This window comes from Paramisgurnus dabryanus, chromosome 2 (genome assembly GCF_030506205.2).
Source record: "Paramisgurnus dabryanus chromosome 2, PD_genome_1.1, whole genome shotgun sequence".
Lineage (NCBI taxonomy): Eukaryota > Metazoa > Chordata > Actinopteri > Cypriniformes > Cobitidae > Paramisgurnus > Paramisgurnus dabryanus.
In genome coordinates this window covers 3,122,379-3,149,513 of record NC_133338.1, presented here as the reverse complement: position 1 = coordinate 3,149,513, position 27,135 = coordinate 3,122,379, and the positions used below count along the sequence as shown (strand labels likewise).

The 27,135-nt window shown below is 41.6% G+C and overlaps 1 protein-coding gene across 1 annotated transcript; it reads right to left on the bottom strand.

Moving 5' to 3' along the window:
* Positions 1-985: 985 nt before the first annotated feature.
* Positions 986-23,990, bottom strand: LOC135783451 (E3 ubiquitin-protein ligase TRIM39-like). The gene is made up of 8 exons (XM_065294178.2): positions 23,870-23,990; positions 23,489-23,577; positions 22,843-23,372; positions 22,644-22,739; positions 22,315-22,548; positions 16,308-16,449; positions 1,788-1,814; positions 986-1,654 (listed from the first exon to the last, which is right to left on the bottom strand). Exons 2-8 carry the CDS (start codon positions 23,556-23,558, stop codon positions 1,107-1,109), a joined length of 1,647 nt encoding a protein of 548 aa, XP_065150250.1. The 5' UTR covers positions 23,559-23,577; positions 23,870-23,990; the 3' UTR covers positions 986-1,106.
* Positions 23,991-27,135: the final 3,145 nt, after the last annotated feature.

The window sequence follows — 27,135 nt, the reverse complement described above, 5'->3', positions numbered from 1 at the left end:
TTGAGACATTTGCAGGTTTTTTTTTTTCAAATAATAACCGCTCCAAAGTAATAACGCATAGCCGGTACTACTTGTACGATAAAAATCGCTCCGCGCCAACAAAGATTACTGTTTGGCGCCATCTTGTGACAAACACTGGACAACCACAATTAAGAATGGAACATTTTGACATAAATTTTAACATGTACGGAAAAAACAAAACATTTAAACAGTGGATAGCAGAACGAACAACGACAAGACACAGACAGCTTACTGAGACTGAACTTGACAAAATAGAGCATGACAGCTACGAAACCAACACACAAAAAAAAAATACAGAATGGGCATTAAAACTTCTCAAAGACTGGCTAAAAGAGAAAAAATGGAGACAGACAAGTATTAAGCAGAGGATCTTAATAAGGTATTACAGTCATTTTATTCATCCGTGAAAAGTTTCACGGAAGGATAAAAATGTTAATTTAAAACAAATATGCCAATAAAATGTTTAAAATTCATATTCATGTCCAGTTTTTTTTCATATGTGGCAAGTAGCCGTGTAATAAGCGGGATAATGTAGAGGCAGCCGGTAGTTATCGGGAAATTAGCCACTTCAGCGTCGGGTCCTGATCAGGGCTTATTTCTTGATAACTACCGGCTGCCTCTACATTATCCCCTACTTAGTCAACTATAAACTGAACTATAAAGTCAAAACTGAAGAATAGATGATCAGTCAATGTATCAGATTTGTGTGTTTATGATATAAAGAGTGAAATCTATATAAGAATAATGTTATGATTTAAGCTGAAACAATATCAATGAGTCAGTTGTTGAAATTAATTAATTTAAATAAAATCTTGAGATTTATTTTCAAACTATCCAACAAACTAACACGAAAGTAAGAGCAGAGGAAAACTTGTGTTAAAACTCATTTATGGAGAATTATAAAACACTATTTTAGACTTAATAGTTTAGAATTTAATAATTTGTATTTAAAAACAAATATTGAAGGATAACTGTTTAGAGTTTACTGTACATTATCATTAGAAAAACAGGAAATTCATCTTTATTTTCTTATTTATACAGTAGTTCTCAGCTTCAATTTATAATTTTATATTCTGGATGTAAATTCATTTGTTGTAATGAACAGGTGAGATGATCAAAGGAGCTGAATTTTTACCTTTATTATTCAGCCATGGGCAAAAGTAAGGAAAGAGTTTTTCAGTGAAAGTTTGAGCAGTATAAGAGTAGATATGAGACCTGGACTCTACATCATAAAAACAAACCAAACCCTCCTCATAATCCACAAACACCCCGACCTTCTGTGGTTTCACTTTCAGACACAGAGAGACAAGAGGATCAACACAGGCCAAATAATGAATCTCATTCAACAGCCACACAGCCCAGAATCCATTCTGAGGCTTCAGTGTGATCTCTCCCTTTCTGTTAATAGATTCTCTGGCCACTCCTAAAGTCCATTCAGTTTTGTCATTCACCTGAACCTCAAAATAAAATCTCCCTGAGGAGAATCCCTCTTTTCCCAGGACACAGGGATAATAATCAAATCTCTCTGGATTATCTGGGTGTTCATGTCTAATGTCTCCATGTTTCACTTGTTTTCTATCTTCAGACAGGATGAGTTTTGGATTTGCTGTATCAGGATCCAGAGTCACATCCACTGAGAGAGAGATGAGAGAATATGAATGACAATATAAAGATGTTGATGTGTTTATAATAGTAGAGATGAGTTTGTGTATGTAAAGTATTATTGTTAGTGAATGTGAGAGAAGAGTGTAGATCACACATTGTACCTGCATACTGCTGCATCTTCATCAACACTGTCAACACAAATCACAATAAAACATCAGCAAGAGTTTACAGAAGAAACTTAAAAACACTGACAGATAACAAGAATCAGTAACTATATCTCTATAGCAGATGATATGTGAGTTATGATCAGCATATATAGTCTTGTATAAGATGGTGTTTAAAACACACTTTTTTGTCTAGTTTGTTTACTTAAATTCTTAAAAGTGGTCATACTGTGGAGGAGAGCGGGGTTGAAAGTAACAAAGCGATTTTCTCAGTGCTCTGATTAATTTTGCATTTCAAGCTATGACAGCACATTCAGCAGGTAACACTTGATAGGGCTGTTAAATATATTGTGATTTTGTCATCTTTTACTGCTGTCATGATTTACAATGAGGAGAACCCAGAGGCAGACATTTTCACACAAAACTTTATTCACAGTAACATAAAGGACCGCGAGGGGGCAAAACCACTGACAAAACAGTAAATGATGAGGGTGCAGGTGACATAAATGAAACAATAACAGAATAATTAACAAGCAGACAAGAGAGCGGGGTCAGGAGACGAGACAGGGAAGCACACAGCACAAACAAAAACCATGTGCTACCACACAAAACATGTGGGACTGTCATATCCTGCCACAAGAAGGAAAAGCTATGACATGAAGGCAGAACCATGACAACCACAGTTAGGTTTGGAAAGCTTTTTATCGATCATGAAAAGTAAATATTACTGAAGCTGTCATTTTTTTATAATTGTGTTTCTGGTTTCATGTCTGATCAATCTACAGATTATTTAGTGCTGTAACACATCCTGAAGTTTGACTTCTCATCAGAATTAAAGTAAATGTCAGGGGTTCTCTGTCAGGATAAAAGTAACACTTGTTACTTATGTCTAGTGTTGTTTTTGGCGGCCTGTTTTAATTTTAGTTTTAGTCTAGTCTTTGTGTCAAGCTGACATTTTAGTTTTTATTATTTTTAGTCAGTTCATACTCTTTTTAGTCTAGTCAAGTTTTAGTCGACTAAAAGTCTGGGCATTTTAGTCTTATTTTAGTCAGAATTATCCTTGACTATTTTTGTCTAGTTTTAGTCGACGAAAACTGGTGACATTTTTAGTCTAGTTTTAGTCAATGAAAGGTGTATTTTTGTCTCTTTTTAGTAATGCAATTCTATTTAACCCAGTCAATATAGTATAAGTACCTAGCAGTAGTATAGACAAAACCAAAATTTTCTTTTAGCCAAACCTGTCAGGAAAGGAACTCAGGAGTCAAGTGCAAGTTAACAATTTATTTAGAAAAGGTATATATAGAGAACTGGAGAGCAAAGTCACTGGTGGATCCACACACGGCACACACCCGTTGACTCACTCTGGTGAAATCACTACTTTGGGGATGAAGCACTCCCACAGTAGGAGAGAGTGAGTCGGTGCTACACAATAGTCCAGTACAGATCCGAAGGGAGAGAGAGCCACCCACGCACTCCGTCGAGAACGCCAGCACAGTCACCACACGCAACAGAGGGATGATACACGCCGCCCTGAAGGTGGATGACAGGCGGAGATGGAAGATGGAAAATCCAAGTTCTCAGACGGGTAATCCACTGTGAAATCCTGATGTAGTAGAGCCACCCGGAAACCACTGGTCACCGCCTAAAAACGAAGCGAACCAGCGGTTCCGAGAAACAACAGTCGTTAGAGTCAATATAATCCACAATGGTAATTAGGTGTACTCCACTCACGGGTGATGATGCAAACCGGAGAGAAAGGGAGACAGCTGGTATACCGCCTTGAAACGAAGCGAACCAGCTGTAGCGAGAGACAAACAAAGTCAATAAATCCAGTACTCCTCAAGCGAGCAGCCCGGGTGAAGACGAGTCCCCGAATGCCGAAACCAAACCTGGGGTAACAGAGGAGAAGACAGAGAGCGACTGACAAGACAAGGCAGGGCAGCAGGACTGTGATAAAACAATGAGCGCGCACCGAAGGACAGGACTACGTGCAATATAAAGGAAAAGGTAAATGAGACACCACCGGTGAACAATTACCGAAACAAGGGGGCGGAGTTAGTGAATACACGAGGAACCGGCATCACAGGTAAACAACACACACACACACATATCACACAGCCATCGATCACCCAGCAGTCATGACAGTAGCCCCCCCTCCACGACCGGCACCAGACGGCCGGGAGACTCACCCTGTTGCCGACGGAGGTCCTCGATCAGCCCAGGATCCAGCAAATCCCGACCCGGAACCCAGCTCCTCTCATCAGGACCGTATCCTTCCCAATCCACTAAATACTGAAATCCTCTGCCCCTGCGGCGGGAGTCTAGTAACCTCTTAACAGTGTAGACAGGGGCACCATCCACTAGACGAGGGGCGGGGGGATTAGGGGCAGAGACAGGGGGGTTATAGCGAGCAAACATCACAGGTTTAACCTTGGATACATGAAAAACAGGGTGAACCCGACCAAGAGAAAGGGGTAACTTAAGCTTTATCGTCACCGGATTAATGACCTTAGAAATACTGTATGGCCCAATGAATCTCGGAGCCAGCTTACGAGAAGGCTCACGGAGAGACAGATCCTTGGTAGAAAGCCATACCTTTTGACCACAAACGTAACGGGGTGGAGGTCGCCGATGACGATCAGCTGCAGCTTTGGTTCGTCTGGAATTAGATAATAACAGGGTCTTAGCTCTCCTCCAGGTGCGTCTGCACCTGCGTACGAAAGCTAACGCAGACGGAACCGCTGCCTCGGGCTCCTGTGATGGAAACGTGGGGGTTGATAACCGATGGAAAGTTCAAACGGGGATAAGTTGGTAGACGTAACGGGAAGAGAATTATGAGAATACTCAACCCAAGGGAGCTGATCGCACCAGGAATTCGGATATTGTGACGACAGACAGCGGAGCGTTCTACCGAGATCCTGATTAGCCCGTTCGCATTGCCCATTGGTCTGCGGGTGATAACCAGAAGACAGACTGGCCGTGGCGCCAATTTGTCTACAAAACTCCTGCCAAAAACGAGAGATGAACTGAGGACCCCTATCTGACACTACGTCAGTCGGAATACCATGTAACCGAAAGACGTGATTAATCAAAACCTGAGCCATCTCTTTTGCAGAAGGTAGCTTGGGCAGGGGAATGAAATGAACCGCCTTCGAAAAACGATCCACCACAGTTAGAACAACAGTGTTACCATTAGATGCCGGTAAGCCAGTGACAAAATCAAGGGCTAAATGAGACCAGGGGCGGGAGGGCACGGGCAAAGATTTAAGCAGACCAGCGGGTGGTAAATTAGATGCTTTATTACGAGCACAAACCGAACAGGCTAGTACAAACTGTCTGACGTCAGTGGACATAGAAGGCCACCAAAAACGCTGACGGACGGCAGCCAACGTTCTCCGAATACCTGGATGGCCGACAAATTTGGACTCGTGACCCCACCGGATGACATCGGAACGTAACCGCTCAGGAACCCATAGGCGACCCGCTGGGCACCCCTCCGGAACTTCCCCCTCCCGGCCGGCCTCTCTCACCCGCTGTTCGATTCCCCATACGAGGGCGCCGACCACCCTCCCCTCCGGGAGAATGGTCTCCGTCCTCTCCGAATCGGACTTTTCGAACAGACGGGAGAGAGCATCAGGTTTGGTATTTTTCGAGCCAGGCCGGTACGAGAGGGTGAAGTTGAAACGATCAAAGAAGAGTGCCCAACGAGCCTGCCTAGATGTTAGTCTTCTGGCCGAACGGATATATTCAAGATTCTTATGATCCGTCCAGACCAGAAAGGGCTCCGAGGTTCCCTCCAACCAGTGACGCCATTCACCCAAAGCGAGTCTAACCGCCAACAGCTCCCGATTCCCTATGTCGTAATTACGTTCTGCTGGGTTTAACCGGTGAGAGAAAAAAGCACACGGATGTACTTTCCCATCAATAGACGATCGCTGTGATAAGACGGCGCCTACCCCGACATCAGATGCATCCACTTCCACTATAAATTGTTTAGCCGGATCGGGAATAGAGAGGACAGGCGCAGAGATGAACCGGGATTTTAACACATCTAAGGCCTCCTGAGCCTCTCTATTCCAACGGAAACATACATTAGGTGAAGTGAGAGCAGTAAGAGGCCTAGCGATCTGACCAAAATTTCTGATGAAACGCCGATAAAAATTGGCGAACCCCAGAAATCGCTGAAGCTCCTTCCGAGTGTCGGGTACTGGCCAATCGGCAACCGTCTTAACCTTAGCGGGATCGGGACGAATTTCCCCCTCGGCAATAACAAAACCCAGAAACGAAACCGACTTCCTGTGGAACTCGCACTTCTCCGCCTTAACGAATAGCTGATTCTCTAAAAGCCGTTGTAAAACCATGCGAACGTGCTGAGTGTGTATCTGCATGGAGGGAGAAAAGATGAGAATGTCATCGAGATACACAAAGACAAATCTGTTAATAATGTCACCCAGCACTTCATTGACCATGGTCTGGAAGACAGCTGGAGCGTTACAAAGACCGAACGGCAGAACGGAATATTCCCAGTGTCCTGAGGGTGTGTTAAAGGCTGTCTTCCACTCATCGCCCTCTCTAATACGTACCAAGTGATAAGCGTTGCGCAGATCTAACTTGGTAAATACGCGCGCTCCCTGTAATAATTTGAATGCTGATGACATTAATGGCAAGGGGTACTTATTCTTAACAGTAATGTCATTCAGCCCTCGATAATCAATGCACGGACGAAGAGACCCGTCTTTCTTCTTTACAAAGAAAAATCCAGCACCAGCTGGAGACGAGGAGCGGCGAATGAGACCGGCTTTAAGAGCGTCATTAATGTATTTATCCATAGCCTCTCTTTCTGGTTTAGCTAGGGAAAATATACGACCCTTAGGCGGAGAAGTGTTGGGAAGTAGTTTGATCTCGCAATCATACGACCGATGAGGAGGCAGAGAAGTAGCCCGGGACTTACTGAAAACCTGATACAGATCCGAGTACTCCGCCGGGACTCCTGAGATATCGATAGCTGGAACCTGCGAGACAGAACAAGAGACAAGAGAAGGAGCAGGACCGAGACAAGAAACATAACACGAAGACTTCCAAGATAACACAACATCCCTCAGAGCCAGATCGATGACAGCTTCCAGGGACGTGGGTGGCTCCCTCAGTGCAATCTCGTCTTGAATGGCCGGTGTAAGACCCTCGAGGAATTGCGCTCTTAATGCCGCGTCGTTCCAGTTGCAGCAAATAGCGAGCGTCTTAAATCGTATAGCAAAATCAGTAACAGAGTCATTACGTTGCCGTAATCTCACCAACTCAGCCGCTGCCATGTCTCCCTTGAGTGAGCGGTCAAACAACTTTAACATCTCTTCCTCCAGAGCCTCGAACGAAAATGTAAAAGGAGCTTTAGCCCCCCAGGCGGCCATACCCCAGTCTCTCGCCCTTCCAGTGAGTAACGTCAGGACATAGGCCACCTTGGAAGTGGATGAAGAAAATCGACGGGGTTGGAGCGCAAAGACGAGAGAGCACTGCTGTAAAAAGGATCTGCAGGTGTTGGGATCGCCATTGTAGGTGGGGGGTGTTGCCGTGTGTGGCTCCCGTTCAAATGAAGCGGCTCCTCCAGATGAGGTTGGGGCTTCATGGTGAGGAGTCACTTTGTCCAAACGATTGCTGAGCTCTTTCAGTTGCTCAGACAGGATGCTGAAATCTCTGGCAGCAGCAGACAATAACGACGAATGTTGGTCGATGGCCGCCCCCTGCTGGTGAAGGGCGGTCTGCACCTCCAGAGTTTCTAAACTTGCTGACTCCATGCGTGGCGCGCTCATCTGTCAGGAAAGGAACTCAGGAGTCAAGTGCAAGTTAACAATTTATTTAGAAAAGGTATATATAGAGAACTGGAGAGCAAAGTCACTGGTGGATCCACACACGGCACACACCCGTTGACTCACTCTGGTGAAATCACTACTGTGGGGATGAAGCACTCCCACAGTAGGAGAGAGTGAGTCGGTGCTACACAATAGTCCAGTACAGATCCGAAGGGAGAGAGAGAGCCACCCACGCACTCCGTCGAGAACGCCAGCACAGTCACCACACGCAACAGAGGGATGATACACGCCGCCCTGAAGGTGGATGACAGGCGGAGATGGAAGATGGAAAATCCAAGTTCTCAGACGGGTAATCCACTGTGAAATCCTGATGTAGTAGAGCCACCCGGAAACCACTGGTCACCGCCTAAAAACGAAGCGAACCAGCGGTTCCGAGAAACAACAGTCGTTAGAGTCAATATAATCCACAATGGTAATTAGGTGTACTCCACTCACGGGTGATGATGCAAACCGGAGAGAAAGGGAGACAGCTGGTATACCGCCTTGAAACGAAGCGAACCAGCTGTAGCGAGAGACAAACAAAGTCAATAAATCCAGTACTCCACAAGCGAGCGGTCCGGGTGAAGACGAGTCCCCGAACGCCGAAACCAAACCTGGGGTAACAGAGGAGAAGACAGAGAGCGACTGACAAGACAAGGCAGGGCAGCAGGACTGTGATAAAACAATGAGCGCGCAACGAAGGACAGGACTACGTGCAATATAAAGGAAAAGGTAAACGAGACACCACCGGTGAACAATTACCGAAACAAGGGGGCGGAGTTAGTGAATACACGAGGAACCGGCACCACAGGTAAACAACACACACACACACAGATCACACAGCCATCGATCACCCAGCAGTCATGACAAAACCTATTAAAAAAAGTTATCTTGTTATATTATACCTTATAGATATAAGAATACATCCATTTCAGACATGGAAGATGCTCTGCTTGGAATTTACTTGATTTGAAGATATATATTTTACTTAATTTTATTTAACCTCTGAGTGAGTGACTTGACTAGGTAAAGAGTCTACATTAAAGTCTAATCAAAACAGAGTAGTCTAAGCAGAAACACACACACAGGGCCACTGCTGGTCAGATGGGTACCATAAGCTGACTTTTACGGTGGTGCCACCTTTAGTTCAAAAACAACAACAAAATCACAACTATAGTAGGATATGTGTGAGAATAGCACTTTATTAAAATGCTATAGCACTTTATTAAAATGCTATTGTTATCATTTATAATTGTATTTTGACAGCAAACACAAACTAAAATTATACAAATATGCAATATAGTATATCTGTATTTGTGTAGCTAATGGCACTACAATGTGACAAAGCTAATTTTGTGTGTCAGTATAAATCCAAGCAATTTTGGAGAATTACTAAATATCTTTCTTGTAAGCAAATTAAAAGCCAGCTTTAAGAAACATCAGATGTCTATTAACAAAAGCAAACGTTTGTATGTATGGTTATGTTCTTAATAATACAGCAGTTTGATTGATTTAACACTCAAGCATTCAGTTAAGCAAGTTTAGTTAATTCAAATAATAAATAAGGAAACAGACCCTTTTTGTTAGCATATAAGTTATAAAACAACGTCTTTAGCATATATATATTTACCATGTGTCACGGTGTGTTTAACACCGAATAAAGAAAACTAAGAGAGAACCCAAACGCAAGGATGTATCAAAAATAAACTATATATTTAATAAACAGAACAGAAACACCCACGTGGGGGTAAAACAGAATATAAACTCAACACTGTGATGGGACACAAACTAAACAGGAACAAATCAGGAACTTGAAAACAGAGCACACGGGAAACGAGGAAACTCTGACATTCAACATTTGACAACGCACGCGCACAACACAGAGGACGCGAGGGCATTATAAAGACAGCACATCAATGGGGAACAGGTGAACATAATTAATCACGTAAGACACGAGTACATAAGGGAGTAGGGTAAAAGTGACAAGACACTGGGAACACGTGTCACACATATATGATGTGAAAACACACGTATTCCCACATAAACACAATGCTGCCCTGACCTTGCCCTCAGAACATAGACCTGAACCTATACTAAGGTCTGGCAAGATCACGACAGCAACAAGACACCGGGAACATGTGGAAGCCACGCACACAATGTGATTCCACATGTCCCCACACAGAACATAATACTGTCACAGTCCTGTCAGATGCACTCAGACCTACATCTAGCACAGATGTCTGACAAGACCGTGACAGTACCCCCCTCTTTAAAGGCGGATACCAGACGCCATGAAGACAAAAAACACATCAAACACGAGGAACGAGAGACTGTACAATAGACAACACCCACGACAACATAACAATAAACAACAATGGTAGACAAACATAAGTCACAAACGGATTGGGGTGATTTAACAAAAATAAAACATCATGAAGGGGTGGTGGGGCAATAACAGGGGAAACAAAAAGTCCATGGTGAGGAAAAGAATGAGTCCCAAACCTCTGCTTAAACGCAGAGGGGTGACGTGGTCCGGGTTGCGCCTGCGGCTGCGCAGGCGGCTGACGTGTCTCCGGCTGCACCGGCGGCTGACGTGTCTCCGGCTGCACCGGCGGGTGACGTGTCCCCGGCTGCACCGGCGGGTGACGTGTCCCCGGCTGCACCGGCGGGTGACGTGTCCCCGGCTGCACCGGCGGGTGACGTGTCCCCGGCTGCACCGGCGGGTGACGTGTCCCCGGCTGCACCGGCGGGTGACGTGTCTCCGGCTGCACCGGCGGGTGACGTGTCTCCGGCTGCACCGGCGGGTGACGTGTCTCCGGCTGCACCGGCGGGTGACGTGTCCCCGGCTGCACCGGCGGGTGACGTGTCCCCGGCTGCACCGGCGGGTGACGTGTCTCCGGCTGCACCGGCGGGTGACGTGTCTCCGGCTGCACCGGCGGGTGACGTGTCTCCGGCTGCACCGGCGGGTGACGTGTCTCCGGCTGCACCGGCGGGTGACGTGTCTCCGGATGCACCGGCGGGTGACGTGTCTCCGGCTGCACCGGCGGGTGACGAGTCCCCGGCTGCACCGGCGTGTGACGAGTCTCCGGCTGCACCGGCGTGTGACGAGTCTCCGGCTGCACCGGCGGGTGACCCTCCAGCTGTGCCGGTTCCAAAGCCCTCTTCCTCCTCTTCTTCCTCCGTCCAGAGGCAGGGAGTGCAAGCTGGGAACCGGACGCAGAAATGATCTCCGGCGTCGGGGAGACGGAAGACGACCTCTCCAGCCTGATCGCCCCGGTCCTAATGCCCCTCGGGCTGGATGGAGTCAGGCGAGATCCAGCAGGTCCGGTATGTGTCCGCCTGGCGTTGGTTTCGGGTCCGCATACGAGTGGGTCATAAAACTCGTAACCCGACTCGTATGCGGGACGGGAACCTCTTCCCCGAATGGCCAGGCGGCTGCCAGCAAACATCCTCGCTGGGTTCAGTTAGGCGCGTGCGTTATGTCACGGTGTGTTTAACACCGAATAAAGAAAACTAAGAGAGAACCCAAACGCAAGGATGTATCAAAAATAAACTATATATTCAATAAACAGAACAGAAACACCCACGTGGGGGTAAAACAGAATATAAACTCAACACTGTGATGGGACACAAACTAAACAGGAACAAATCAGGAACTTGAAAACAGAGCACACGGGAAACGAGGAAACTCTGACATTCAACATTTGACAACGCACGCGCACAACACAGAGGATGCGAGGGCATTATAAAGACAGCACATCAATGGGGAACAGGTGAACATAATTAATCACGTAAGACACGAGTACATAAGGGAGTAGGGTAAAAGTGACAAGACACTGGGAACACGTGTCACACATATATGATGTGAAAACACACGTATTCCCACATAAACACAATGCTGCCCTGACCTTGCCCTCAGAACATAGACCTGAACCTATACTAAGGTCTGGCAAGATCACGACAGCAACAAGACACCGGGAACATGTGGAAGCCACACACACAATGTGATTCCACATGTCCCCACACAGAACATAATACTGTCACGGTCCTGTCAGATGCACTCAGACCTACATCTAGCACAGATGTCTGACAAGACCGTGACACCATGCTTCAAAACACAAGGCAGCACATGTCATTTAAACCAGTGGTTCTTAACGTTATTCCTGGAGGCCCACTGCCCTGCACATTTTGTATGTCTCCCTTATTTAACACACCTGATTCAAAAGAAGGGATCTCCATGAACTGAACTGAGTCTGTCAGATAAAAGAGACATACAAAATGTGCAGGGCAGTGGGCCTCCAGGAATAATGTTAAGAACCACTGATTTAAACGATTGAAGATGCAAACTGGTACATTGTTATATTATTTAAATCACACAGATGAGTTTGCGGATGTGAACTCACCTGAAAACGATGCACGGGTTTCATTTTGGACTTTTCGTTTCCATTTGAAGACTTGATGCGGCGGTGTATTCGCTGGCGCAGCTGGCCATCAAACGTTACGTGTCGTGTGTTACTGCGCAAACGGATTGCGTATGATATCAAAGCATCGCGAGAACAGACTGCTCTGCATGCTTTCTAATCGCTCTCACGGTACGTTTACGTATTTTTGCGGATCGATTTGCAGAGCGCCATTGAACACACATGATCATTTGTAGTGAGGTGGCGGGGTGCCAGGAGATGGCTAGACGAATATACATTTCGTCTCGTCTCGTTTTGGTCAACGAAAATGAAGACACATTTTAGCATAGTTTTTATTTAGTAAACCACTTTTAGTCTTGTTTTTATTCGTCAACGATATTGTATTATACATTTTATTATAGTTTTCGTCTCATGACCAGCATTTACGTTGCGTCTCGTCTAGTTTTCGTCACGTGATAAAGGTTTGTTGACGAGGATATTTCGTCATACTTTTCGTTGACGAAAGCAACACTACTTATGTCCTGCTGTTAATGTGGCGCATTATGTTGAAAATGTATATTGTGCTAATTTCATTTCATTTTCATAGTGTTACTACTGTTGAAAAAAATTTATTCTCAACAATTCAAGTTTGTACTGTCAGGTTGCTTTTGAAACATTTGACGAAACTAAAATTTACAATGAAAATGTAATTTCATTATTTTTTGCAAAGATAAATGACAAAATATATTTGCAGTTACATATTAATGAGGTCATAGTCATATATATTTACTAAAAACAAGTGTAACACAAAAATAATTTATTTTACTGTTGTGTTACTTTCGACGTCGTCAGCTGGGACAAAAGATACACAACAGTACAATATTTTTTGTGTTTTTTTATCAGATATACGTGACTTTGACCTTGTTAAAGTCTGTATCTGTATCTGTTCCCCGAACAAGCAAATACAGAGCACCGCTTGCCACATCACGTACAAATTTGATCATCATAAAATTAGAAAACAATACATTACAAGATGAACCTCGAATGTTAAAATTCGGCCTTCTTAACATTAGATCGCTTACCAATAAAGAACCTATTGTTAATGAAATAATTAATGACCAGAACTTAGATGCACTCTGTTTAACAGAAACCTGGCTTAAAGCAGACGACTACATTAGTTTAAATGAATCCACCCCACAAGACTATTATTATAAACACGAACCTCGATTAAAGGGGAGAGGGGGTGGTGTAGCTACAATATACAACAACATTTTTAAAGTTAACCAGAAATCTGAACTAAAATTTAACTCATTTGAACTAATGTTATTAAATATGGAAATAACTGATCGTAACAACAAACAGCTTTCTTTTGTCTTAGCTACAATCTATAGACCTCCGGGCCACCATGCAGATTTCCTTAAAGAAATAGCAAATTTCCTGTCTGAGCTTGTAGTCACTGTAGATAAAGCTCTTATCGTTGGTGATTTTAATATGATAACTCAAAAGATGCATTAGGACGTGCGTTTATGGATGTTCTAAATTCTCTCGGTATTAAACAAAACGTGTCAGGGCCAACGCATACTCGTAAGCACACATTAGACTTAATTCTGTCACTTGGACTCAATATTAATGACATCGAAATATCACCTCAGAGTGATGCAGTTTCTGACCATTACCTTGTGTCATACACTGTACTTCTAGATAGGATCACTCAATCCACAACATGCTACCGACTAGCCAGAACTATAATTTCCACCACTAAAGATAGCTTTATTAGCACTCTTCCAGACCTGTCCCAAATGAAACATGTAGCAGATAACTGTGACGATCTAGATACTGTAATAGAAAACCTGAACAATGTCTGTTCTAACACACTGGATGCCGTTGCTCCCATTCGAAAAAAGAAAATCAAAGAAATCAGCTCCATGGTATGATCATCACACCGCAGCTCTTAAAAAGGCAGCTAGAAAAATGGAAAGAAATTATAGAAGCACAAAGTTAGAGGTATGGCGTGTAGCATGGATAGAGAGTGTTCAACACTACAGACAGGCTATTAAAACCGCCAGATCTACCTATTTCAGTACGCTTATTAAAGAAAATCATAACAACCCTCGTTTCCTCTTTAGCACAGTTGCAAAACTGACAAGAAACAAAGAACAAACAGAAACCAATAGTAAACTCCAACACAATAGTAACGATTTCATGAACTTCTTTTCTAACAAAATTACGGCTATTAGGGAAAACATCGTAACTACCCAAGCAGCCATCACTCTACCCATTAGTTCACTAAACACTAGATTACCATATGAACATCTTGATTCATTTAAACCTACTACAATAGATGAGCTCTCTAAACTAGTCACATCATCCAAATCATCGTCCTGTATATTAGACCCCGTTCCCACAAAACTACTTAAAGAAGTATTCCCTGTAGTGTCAACCCCGGTTCTAAATATCTTTAACTCATCGCTAAAAATAGGATACGTTCCAACAGCTTTCAAGCTAGCAGTTATTAAACCGCTGATTAAAAAACCACAGCTTGATCAGGGAGAGCTTAATAACTTTAGACCAATCTCAAATCTCCCTTTTCTTTCGAAAATATTAGAAAAAGTAGTGGCAAGCCAGTTATGCACATTCTTGACAAATAATAGTACGTATGAAAAGTTCCAATCAGGATTCAGGCCCCACCATAGCACAGAGACAGCGCTGCTTAGAGTTACAAATGACCTCCTGTTAACATCCGATCGTGGTGAAATCTCAATCCTTATATTACTAGACCTTAGCGCAGCCTTTGACACAATAGACCACACAATCTTACTCAATAGACTAGAAAACTATGTTGGTATCATTGGTCAGGCGTTAGCCTGGTTTAGGTCGTATCTAACCAATCGCTATCACTTTGTTTATGTAAATGAGGAAGAGTCATATCACTCCCTGGTTAAATATGGTGTACCGCAGGGATCAGTTTTAGGTCCTATCCTGTTCTCATTATATATGTTACCTCTAGGAGACATTATCAGGAAACATAACATAAGTTTTCACTGCTATGCGGATGATACCCAGCTTTACATCTCCTCACATCCCAGCGAAACCCACACGTTTTCTAAGCTAACAGACTGCATTAGCGATGTTAGTGACTGGATGGCACATAACTTTCTTAAGCTCAACTCCAATAAGACAGAGATGCTTATTATTGAACCGAATCGCTACAAACATAATATGTCAGATTACAAGTTGCACATAGATGGCTGCACTGTGGTGCCATCTTCCTCGGTTAGGAACTTAGGTGTGATGTTCGACAGCAACTTATCCTTCGATAGTCATATCGGCAACGTCTGCCGCACAGCATTCTTCCATCTTAGAAATATCTCAAAAATACGCCATATACTGTCTACATCTGACGCAGAGAAGCTTATCCATGCTTTTATGACCTCTAGAATAGACTATTGTAACTCGCTACTTGGGGGATGCCATGCAAATCAGGTAAACAAGCTGCAGCTAGTTCAAAACGCTTCTGCAAGAGTGCTTACTCGATCTAAGAAGTATGACCACATAAGTCCAATTCTAGCATCTTTACACTGGCTACCAGTTAAATATCGCATACAAGTTTTTTTTTCTCCTAGGGGGTTTTTCAACCCGGGGAGGCAGCCTTCTTGGGCTTAACTTAGCACCCTCTTCTTTACGTTACATTAGCAATACGCACGCTTATAATGTTGATTCATAGCCGCAGCAAATTTAGCTGCTTTTGCTATCGTGTATTATGTTGTGCTATCTGTCGTTTTTCTATGCTTTCCACTGCTTCTATTATTTTAAAGCTGTTTGAAACAATCACAAATTGTGAAAAGCGCTATATAAATAAAATTGAATTGAATTGAATTAATATGTAACTGCAAACATATTTTGTGTGCAAAACATGCAACTTATGTTCAAAGTGAAATTATACTGAAGTCGTTCTACATTTCTACAAAACAATGTCTCTGTCTAAAACATTATCTTTGAAAATTATGTTTTATTCTAAAATATTGTACTTTTGCCCACACTCTCCCCTACATACAGGTTCTGTTTTGTCGGGGTTTTTTTGTCATTTCTTTAAAACTTTATGCACATTTCTGGAGGGCATAAGAGAATGAGGAAAATATAAAAAAAAGATGGTTGGGAAGAAAAATGTATTAATATTTTGTGTTCTATTAAAGAATCAACAGTTTACTGTTTTAGAGTTCACAAACTTAATAAATAATCAAAATTATCACTGATCTTGATGAACTAATATTTACCAGTTTGAGTGAGTTTCTCATTGAGAGTCTCCTGTAGTTGAGTCAGAGCTCTCCTCAGAGTCTCCACACTCATACTGATCTTCTTACTGATCTCAGAACAGTTCTTCGTGTCTGGAGCTCCGTACAGGGATGATGAGTCAATCTATAAGAGAAGAGAGAGAGAGAGAGAGAGAGAGAGAGAGACTTGACTTTTAGGTCTTTCAGTGATTCAGTAAAAACACAAAAGACCTATATTTCTTCAAGATAAAAAAAAATCAAATATACATAAATATATTCATAATGAATACTAAAAATAAATAAATAAATCTCCCCACACATGATAAAATAATTGACATCATTAATGGGGCTATAATAAGCATATTTCATCATTAATCTTTTCTTAATGAAACTTCTTAACATCATGACAGCATCTCCTTTGTTTTTCTTGAACACCAGATTGCCAACTCTGCTGTACCATACAAGTAATTTAATAAAACCACTTTAGATTTATATTTTACTGAGTATTTAGGACCAAAAAATCATCGACTGAATCCGTCGATGCCTATAGTAGGCAAAAAGCAGTAGGCGAACGAATAGTATGTCCGAAACCTCAGTATACGTAAAAGGGTAGGCAAGAATTACCCGGATTTTGGACTATTTCTCGCGAGATTCAGAGGCACGTGTTCTTAAGTATCGTACGAAACCGCCTACTTAGAAATGTAGAAGGGGAAACAGTATATGAACAGAGTATGTCCGAATCCTTAGTATTCATAAAATAATTAGGCGAGAAATCCCCGGATGCCCTACTGAGTTCGCCCAGATTTGGAAGCATCGGTTGGACACTTCTATCCCAGCTTTCCCATGATGCCACGGGAAAGCAAAGCAATCGACCGGAGACCAGCCAATCGGGTGATTCGATACGTTACACAGGGCTGTTCCTCAGCACCCTGACTTCACGCACAGACCGGCCAGGATATACCACAAAGTGCTCAGCTGATTCATGAAAATAAAGCTTTAGAATTGTCACAGCTGTATTGAGATGACAGTAAATATGTGATAGTTATCTGACAATACATATTAAATTACAGTCTGCTTGTTTTACTTATTTTTGTCCACTAAAAAATTATGTGTAATATAATATCTGTTATGCTGACAGAGGCCGTAGTAGAGTTGTCAAGTTACTGATGCAATCAGGTGTTAGTGCACCTGTCCCTCATACACACGCATACCATTTCATGGCTGTTAGGTTTGTTGGAGCTCATGCACCGCTGCAAGAACCAACAGGTGGATGACATTAAAGTACTGTGAGAGCGATTCCAGAAATCATACAGAGAACTCTGATTTCGAGTCACTCTCGCGATATTGTGATGTCGTCCTCCTGTCGGTTCACAAGTCTACTACGTTATAGGTCACATGATAACGTCAACATGGCGGATGCTGTCCATACTAACGCAAATGTACGTACTGACTTAGTGCTCGTTAAGTAGGTACTCAGTGAAATTCAGTACTTACTCAGTAAATATACGATTTTGGATTCAGCCATCATCTTCACAACTGTCTACAGTTATTTCTGACATCATCCATAACTTCACTTTGGCCATCATGCGTCTCATTTTCCTGTTCTGCATCACAATATTTTTAGAAGAGTTTTGCCTTAGCTCATTAATAGTGTCTGTCTTATCAGGTCATTGCAGTGTATTTTACATCGCAATCAACAGGGTAATTTCTGTCTCTGTGCCGACAGCGGTGTAATAGGCACAAACGTTTCATTAATCCATATTCCGCTTTCAATCAAGTTTTTCATGTGATTTTCAATTTAAAAAAAAAACGACTACTGCACTGTTCATTCTTGAAGCCGAACTAATATTCTCATGGCCAACTTTAGCTCCTACAGCAAGAACATCCTCAATAGACTTATTTGCCTCTGGTATACACATGAATCCATTCCAGAGGATAAGAGGCGACGTTCCCCCGCGGGGGTACTTTAGGGGTCATATTGCCTCACACCACGCAATATAAGAGTGAAACTTTCCCTAATAACAAAAAGTGTTAAAAAAGAAATAATAAAAAGCAAAAACAGGCGTTAAAAGAACCCTAGAAAAAACAAGTCGAGAAATAACCAAACGGAGCTCTCCCACATGTGTCTCTCATTCACTCCCACCCACATAGCAATTTTGTTCCGGCCCACACAACCAGTTTTCCTCGGCCCACATACAGCGAAGAATGACGGCCCTACAATGGCCCAGTTCGGGATTACAATGGCCCAGACCTGGGCCAGAACAGGCCCTACAAACAAGCCTATGATGGCCCTTGCATGGGCAGCCCTCACTTAGCCCCCAGGAAGTCCTCATGCAGCAAAATCCCCAGAGTTAAATAAACACTGATGGATGTATATATTGTCCCAATATTACAGAGTGTTAAAAAGTAACACTGAAGCAGAATTAAAAGCTCTGTTATCCTCTCTCTCACCATCTCTTTCTGAAACCTAAAATTGCATTTTACATCTTACTTGTAGAGTCATTTTTTTTAACTTAGGTCTAGATTTTGTTTCATTTGAAGTCGACATTATTGTGATTAGTGTTTGTTTTAGTTGGACTCTTGACCCTTGACTTTTTGAGTGCTAGCTTTTCCTTGGTTGCGTTAACTTTGTGTTTATACTGTAAAACACATTTGTTATGGTATTAGTGCAATTATGTGGTGGTTGGTATTTAATGGTAAAGATCATCATCTAATTAATTTACTAATCATAAGTTTCTTACCTGTCAATCATTTATGTGAGATCCAGCACTTTTATAGCAGTTTGTCATTAATGAATTTTAGAAACAAAAATTAACTGCTTTATACTTGGGATGTAAAAACATCAAGAATCAGAGTATGAATCTCAACCATGGTGACAAAGAAAATAGTAAAAAGTTCATTATTTATCCATGCTGCAGTGCATGATGGGTGTCCTGGATGAGATTTGTAATTTGTTGATACCCGGCATGCATTGCAGCATCATTGTGATTCATCATCTGATTCTTGATGTTTGTGTGTCTACAAAACACACCGGTTAATTTTAAGTGTCAGTGTTTCAAAATTCTTCAGAATAACAAACTGCTATGAGAGAGCTGGATCTTGTACTGTAGTATCACATTATTGTCAGAGAAAGATCCTTCTGATAAGTGTTCAAACATTAAATTAACAAATACGTTTTCTAGTTGATGATGTTTTGACTTTCTTAACAGTGCTAACCACCATCATAAAATTGCTCTATTGTCTTTCCCCTGCTGTAAACAACATGTCTTAAAAACACAAAGTTAAAGCAGTCAAAAAACTAAATAAGGGAAGAGTCAAGAGTCAAGTTCAACTAAAACAAACACTGATCGCAATAAGGGTGACATCGCTGAATCACACGGTTAAAGAAGGCATACGTAGCTGACTGTTTCCACAAATAGGGTTCAAAACAGGGCCTGAAACTCTTGAATGAACTAAACTTGTTATTTCAACCCTGTTACCAAAAGTACATTCAACAAATGCTGACAAACATTCCATATGTTTAAACGTGAGAGTTTTGTCATGCGGAATTAAAAGTCAAGTAAATTGGTGCTCCTGTATAGCTTAGTGGTACAGCATTGCGTTAGCAGCACAAAACGTCATGGGTTTGAACCCAGGGAACACACGCTGGTAAAATGTATGCCTTGTAATGCATTGAAAGTCGCCTTGGATAAAAGCATCTGCCAAATGCATAAATATAATATATATAATGAACTGTAGATTCATCTAGTGGTGAGATTGTGAATTGCAAGCAACGGCTCAGTCCAAAGCTCACCCCTGACTTTCAAAACGCATAGAGAAGCTACGGTAGCTGCCACAGGACAAACACGTCATTGTTATAGTCAACCTACCTACAGCGGGGAAAATAAGTATTTGACACATCAGCATTTTTATCAGTAAGGGGATTTCTAAGTGGGCTATTGACAAAAATTTCAATCAGATGTAGATATCAATCCAAACATTGAATTCATACAAAGAAATTAGAACATTTAAGTATACAAGTTGAGTCATAATAAATAAAGTGAAATGACACATGGAATGAGTATTGAACACATGAAGAGAACAAGGTGCAAAATGGCATAGAAAGCCAGGAGAGCACCTGAAATCTGTCAGTATTGAGAGGAAAAACCCTGTCCCCATCAGTACTAAATGATATCAGCTGCTTTAGTCCTAATTGATGGGCTATAAAGGCTTCTCGTTACCCAGGAAGAACACAGGAAAGACTTCATTATGGGTAAAATCAAAGAACTCTTTCAAGATCTTCGTAATCTTATCGTTGAAAAGCATTTGATGGGAATGGTTATAGGCGCATTTCCAGAATGCTGAATATTCCTGTGAGCACTGTGGGGGCCATTATCAGGAAATGGAAAGAGCATCACTTAACCATAAACCGGCCACAGTTAGGTGCTCCACGTAAGATCCCTGTCCGAGGAGTCTAAAGAATAATCAGGATAGCCAAGAATCACTCGCGCAGAACTTCGGGAAGACCTTGCATCAGCAGTTACTGTTGTTTCAAAGAAAACTATAAGCAATGCACTGAACCACCATGCCATCCATGCACGCTTACCACGCAAGACTCCATTGCTGAACAAAAAGCTTGTTGAGGCTCGGTTAAAGTTTGCGAAAGAGCATTTGGAGAAGCCTGTGGATTATTGGGAGATTATAGTATGGTCAGATGAAAGCAAAATTAAACTTGTTGGCAGTCATTCTACACACCATGTTTGGAGAAGAAATGGCACTGCCCACCACCCCAAGAACACCATACCAACAGTTAAGTTTGGGAGTGGAAGCATCAGGGTTTGGGGCTGCTTTTTAGCAAGGGGTACTGGCAGACTTCATATTATTGAAGGCAGGATGAATAGAGAAATGTACCGGGAAATTCTGGATAAACATCTGCTGCCATCTACCAGAAAGCTGAAAATGAAAAAGTGGTTTCAAAGAAAGAAAATCAAGTTGCTTAAATGGCCCAGTCAATCACCTGACCTAAATCCTATAGAGAATCTATGGAGAGAACTGAAGATCAAAGTTCATAAAAGAGGCACAAGGAACCTTCAAGATTTAAAGACCATTTGTGTGGAAGAATGGGCCAGAATCACTCCTGAGCAATGCAGAAGACTGGTTTCTCCATACAAGAGGCGTCTAGAAGCTGTAATCACCAACAAAGGCTTTTCTACAAAGTATTAAATAAAGTGTGTTCAATACTTATTCCCTGTGTCATTTAACTTTACTTATTATGACTCAACTTGTATACTTAAATGTTTTGATTTCTTTGTATGAATTCAATATTTGGCTTAATGGCTACATCTGGTGGAAATTTTGTGTCAACAGCCCACTTAGAAATTCCCTTACTGATAAAAACGCAGATGTGTCAAATACTTATGTTTCCCACTGTATGTGGATATTTTAAAAAATCCTCTTAAAATGGATTTAATGGAGTTGTCTTAATCTGTGCACCAACATCTAAACCTAAAGTAAGAAAATGAACCAACATCTAAACCTAAAGTAAGAAAATGACTCTACAAGTAAGATGTAAAATGCAATTTTAGGTTTCAAACAGAGATGATGAGAGAGCATAACAAAGCTTTTAATTCTGCTTCAGTGTTACTGTTTAACACTCTGTAAGATTGGAACAATACATCCAGCAGTGTTTATTTAACTCTGGGGATTTTGCTGCATGAGGACTTCCTGGGAGTTAAGTGAGGGCTGCCCATGCAACTAAAGGGCCATCGTAGGCTTGTTTGTAGGGCCTGTTCTGTCCCAGGTCTGGGCCATTGTAATGTCTGTAATCCAGAACTGGGCCATTGTAGAGCCGTCATTCTTAGCTGTATGTGGGCCAAGGAAAACTGGTTGTGTGGTCCGGAGCTGGGCTGGAACAAAATTGCTATGTGGGCAGCATCCACTCAAAGAGAGAGAGAGAGAGAGAGAGAGAGAGAGAGAGAGAGAGAGAGAGAGAGAGAGAGAGAGAGAGAGATAGAAAGAGATAGAGATTGACCTGTATGAGATGAAGATGATCTTCACTGTGTGTGATCTTCTCCAGCTCTCTGTCTCTACACTTCAGCTCAGTGATCTCCTGCTCCAGATCTTTAATGAGATCTTCATCCTGTTTCTCTGCTGCTTTCTGTTCCTCCTCCATCATCTCCAGCAGCTCAGTCTGACATCTCTCAATGGATCTGATCAGATCACTGAAGACCTCAACACTCGCTGCTTTCTCCTGCTCTCTGCTTCTCTGAGAAATCAGTTTTTCATTACAATTCATCACCTTTATTTATAAGACAAATCAAAACATTATCATCCATCAAATATTTCACATCTTTAACTCACTTTTCTGAGTTCTGCTGAGTGTTTGATGTCTTGAATCTTCTTGATTCTCTTCTGGATCATCTGCTGAATGTCTGTCTGTGTCTTCATCAGTTGAGTCTATAGACAGACACATTTGATCATCTTCTGACAAAAGATCATGTTGTTTGAATATGTATAACAGATAAATAAAGCATGTATTAATGTTGTAATGATCTCGTACCTTCTTCTCTTTACTCTCCTCCTCTAGAGGAACAGTGTTGTGATTCTTGTGATCTCCATCAGTACAAAACACACAAACACATGTCTGATCATCTCTACAGAAGAGCTCCAGAGGTCTCTCATGTTTCTCACATATATAGTCCTCTATATTCTCCACAGCATCCAGCAGTTTGTGTTTCTTTAAATTAATTTTCTCATGAAGGTCCAGATGAGTTTTACAGTAAGATGTCTGACACGTTAGGCAGGACTTCAGGGCTTTCAGTTTTCTTTCATCACAGATGTCACAGAGGACTTCAGATCTTCTCAGACTGAACTTTTCTTTAAAGATCAGCATGAGCTCTCTAAGTGTTGTGTTGATCTTGAGCTCTGGTCTTTTACTGAATGTTTCTTTACAGTATGGACAGCTGTAGATCTGACTGTTGTCCCAGCACTGTTTCAGACAGATCCTGCAGAAGTTGTGTCCACATGGAGTGCTGACTGGATCACTGAACACATCCAGACAAATACAACACTGAAGTTCTTCAGTCAAAGCTGAAAAACACAGACATCATCATCAACATTTATCACTGACACACTATTTATGGTATGTATTAAATTAATGATAAGATTTCATATAATAAATAATGTGCTTGGTGTTGTTTGCTTACATGGATGTAACTCCATACTCTCTCTTCTGGTCCGTCTTGGTTTTGGTGATGTTGGTGAAGATTCTGCCATTGTTTGTCTTCTCTTTTAACTTTTTTAGAAAACAATCACAATCACATTTGAAAGCTTTTCATTCTGTCTTCAGTTCTCCAGTACTTCCTGGTTCACTTTAAGCCGTGTGACTCAATAAAAGCACACACTAAACTTTGATTTACTTCACTTTGATAATAATATTATCATTTAACTCTAGATTAAAACAGTTCAACTAGTTTAACTCATGTGTAAGTCTAATGCGTTCTAGTTAGACATAACCCCTACAGAACCAGAACACTAACATTAGAAACTTGTTCAGAGAAATTTCTCATATATTTTCATCATGTTACCTGTGAATGAGTATCAGATGTGTTCATGAACAGCTTTAAAAGTCTTAAATATCTTCTTTCTTGAAGAGATAAAGAGTTTAAAAGCTTGCAGTTTGTTGATCGTCAGTTTAGTTTCATTTTCACTGAAAGCTCTGGTTCACATTCACCTGTGATGTCATAGCTCCTCCCATATTTCTTCTTACATATGGAGTTGATCTGTATGATGTGTGTTTGGTGTGTGTTTATATACAGCTTCAATAAAAAATATTATATTAAATGTTTATATTTATTGATTGATAAATGTATTCCTTAGATTTAAGAAGCATCTTATTATGTAGTCACACACAAAATGGATCAGACTTGAAATAAGATAAAGTGCATAAATATTACATTTAAACATAGACACAGTCCAGCATTTATAAATGGCATGTAAAATAGTAACAGATGAATTAGAGATTAAGGAACGAGAGACTTAAGGCAAAGATTTTGTTATTTGCAAGATAGGTGTACTCAGAAGAGGTGAGATTTCAGCAGTTTTTTTAATAGTGTGATTAATTTGGTTGTCCAGATAAAAGATAAAAAAAGATCAAAAACAAAAACCTCCTGACTCTATTCTGTAAAATGAGGGATGTCACCTGGTTGAAAACAAATTACTCAAATGTTTTAGCTGTGAATGAGTGGAGAGAGACTTGGTTGTAGCTCTCTAGAAATGAAGTGTCTAGTGTAGGTTTAGGTAAAGCTATAAACTAACATAAACACTATACATAAAACCAAATTCAAGTTATCTCAAACACAGTAGAGTGACTCTCCAGGAGGAATGCCCACCCCTGTCTTAAAGCATATTAAAAACATCACATGGACATAAACAACAATTAAAACCTGATTTAAACACAGACGGGGCTTGAAAGTATTCCCAAAAAATCTTTGGCAAAAGTATTAGCACCGAATGTGCTTCATGAACAAAATTGACTTTTGACAAATTTGACATTTAAGAAACCACCGGAGTGGAACAAAGTGCTGTACAATAATATAAGTACATAGACAAAAGAAATAAAACACAAGCAAGTGTAGAAAATTACAATAAAATTTTTTAGGTCATTGGAAGCTCCTCCCACTAAGGACAGCTGGAGCCTATATGAACTCAATTAGTGGACTCTTCAATTGTGTTTGGTAGTGCAGCAGTTCACACTTTCCTTTGTTCCTGATGCATTTCTCTGGGGTGCTTTAGCTGTGTGTAATTTAAACAACCACAGCATATCAGAGCCACAGCACAGCAAAGCCATAAACACAGCTGTGTCACATGAAATTTGTACTGGCATTGGTAAAATAAAATGTTGAAATGGAAATTGCTTCAGCTTCATGGTGTTTCAAAGGCGCAAAAGAGGATGTTTTTCACCGACTGAGAATCCAAAAACGGTTACTGAGATTTTTAAATGAGCGCATGCGTAAGAACAGCCTCCCTCCTTCACAGCTCATTTCTAGGGAATGCCTTCCAAAACTTGTGCACGAATATTTGAACACGAGTGTTCGTTTACCACCGGCATATGCTGTGTCGCGTCAGTGGATTCATTATGTGAAATTATTTGATAATAAACAAATAAGACGTTAAAACGTTAGATCAGTCGACGCTACTCCCATTTCAACTAGCATGTAGCAGACTGGTCACTGCCTTATAACTACAGTACAAGAACAACGTCAATATACTTGAATAACAGTGCAACAATAATTATTCCCCAAAGAAAGAATAATCACTGTTACCTGTCGGGAAGAATTTTTGGGAACTGCGCGTCTGTCTTGACACCTCTCTGTTCCTTCATTGCTCTCCAGCGTTGAAATGTTTCTCCAATAACGACTCTGGTTACATTACGTTCTTCTGACAATTTTCTCATATTCCCAGCGGCTTAAAAAAGTATTTCTTTTGCGTCCTCCTTCGGGTTTCTTCTCTACTGTGGTGCAAATTCGAGGAGGAAAGCAGGATCGACAATGAAAACAAACCGAAACTTAAGATGGAGTTTCATGCGCTATGCGCATGCGTCGCCTGTGTTTAGTTACTGGAACACGCACGTCTCTCACAAGGATCGTAATGGCAGTGATTGACAAGCCAGAGGGCCAATCGCTTATGTGATGACCGCATGAGCAATTGGCTGATGTTTTTAAGGCCCTATCTTGTGCACAGATGACGTATATTAATATTATTACTCTCAGTGCAGCTAATAAATAGTCTTTTATCATTTAGTAAAGACAGTTTCAAGTAATATTGCAAAAATGTATAAAACAAACATCCTCTTTTGCACCTTTAACTGACAGCCCATTTGGGATGCTCTACCTCCAAACTAGCAGAAACTAAGAGTCTTTTACATGGTCCTACGAGCCGGATAGAGCTTTCGAATGGACCAAGATCTGATAAGTAGCCAATGCCATGTACCACCCTGTCATCAGTCTTCAAGGCAGACTAAACCTCCGGCCTACCTTGAAGATTATGAGAGGACTTTTCCCAGTTCCAAGTCCAAGCAACCAAGCCATCCAGTTTCTCCAGTCCCAGCCCAAACTAGTACTGGATATGCAGCAGATAATTATTCTGAGCCATGTGACCCTGTTTTAATGAAGATGAAACAGTTAAAGGAGTTTGTCATGGAACTGGGCCAAAGTGCAAAGCAGATATCAAGTAAAGTTAATCATATGTGTTCTCCAAGAAGTTAATGGTCATCTGAAGCAAGTAGCCCACAGTCATTACCTTCACCTAAGTCATATCCCCCACTTCCTGCTATCATGGTGACTGAGCCAGCTGCAGCATTAGTACAAGAGCTGCGAGAATGTCTGCAGGAGAGACATAAAGAGCAAGCTATTCCTGGGAGAAATTCACCTCCATGTGTGAGTAGACAGTCTACTTTACCTCCACCTTCTCCCTCTATGATACCAACTCCTCAATCTCAGTCAAGTGTGGATTTGAATGCTCAGCTATTGAACCCATCTCATTGTGATGAGAATAATGTTAACCCTTCATTGTCAAGACCATTACATTCTAGTCAGAGTTCTCATTTTGCCTATTTACATGCTATGGATGTAAATTCTGTCAATCAGTTTATGCCCTCCATATTACTTGTTCACAATTCCTGGACTGATATGCATCAGCCTTCATCAGCACATCCCCATGCTAATAGATCAGTAATGCAGCCGCCAATACCTTCTCGTGCAATACCTCCTCCATTATTTGGCCCAGTATATCCTGGATTCTGGCCACCAAGCTATATGTACCCTAGCCATTCATCAGTTCCATTTAATGCACC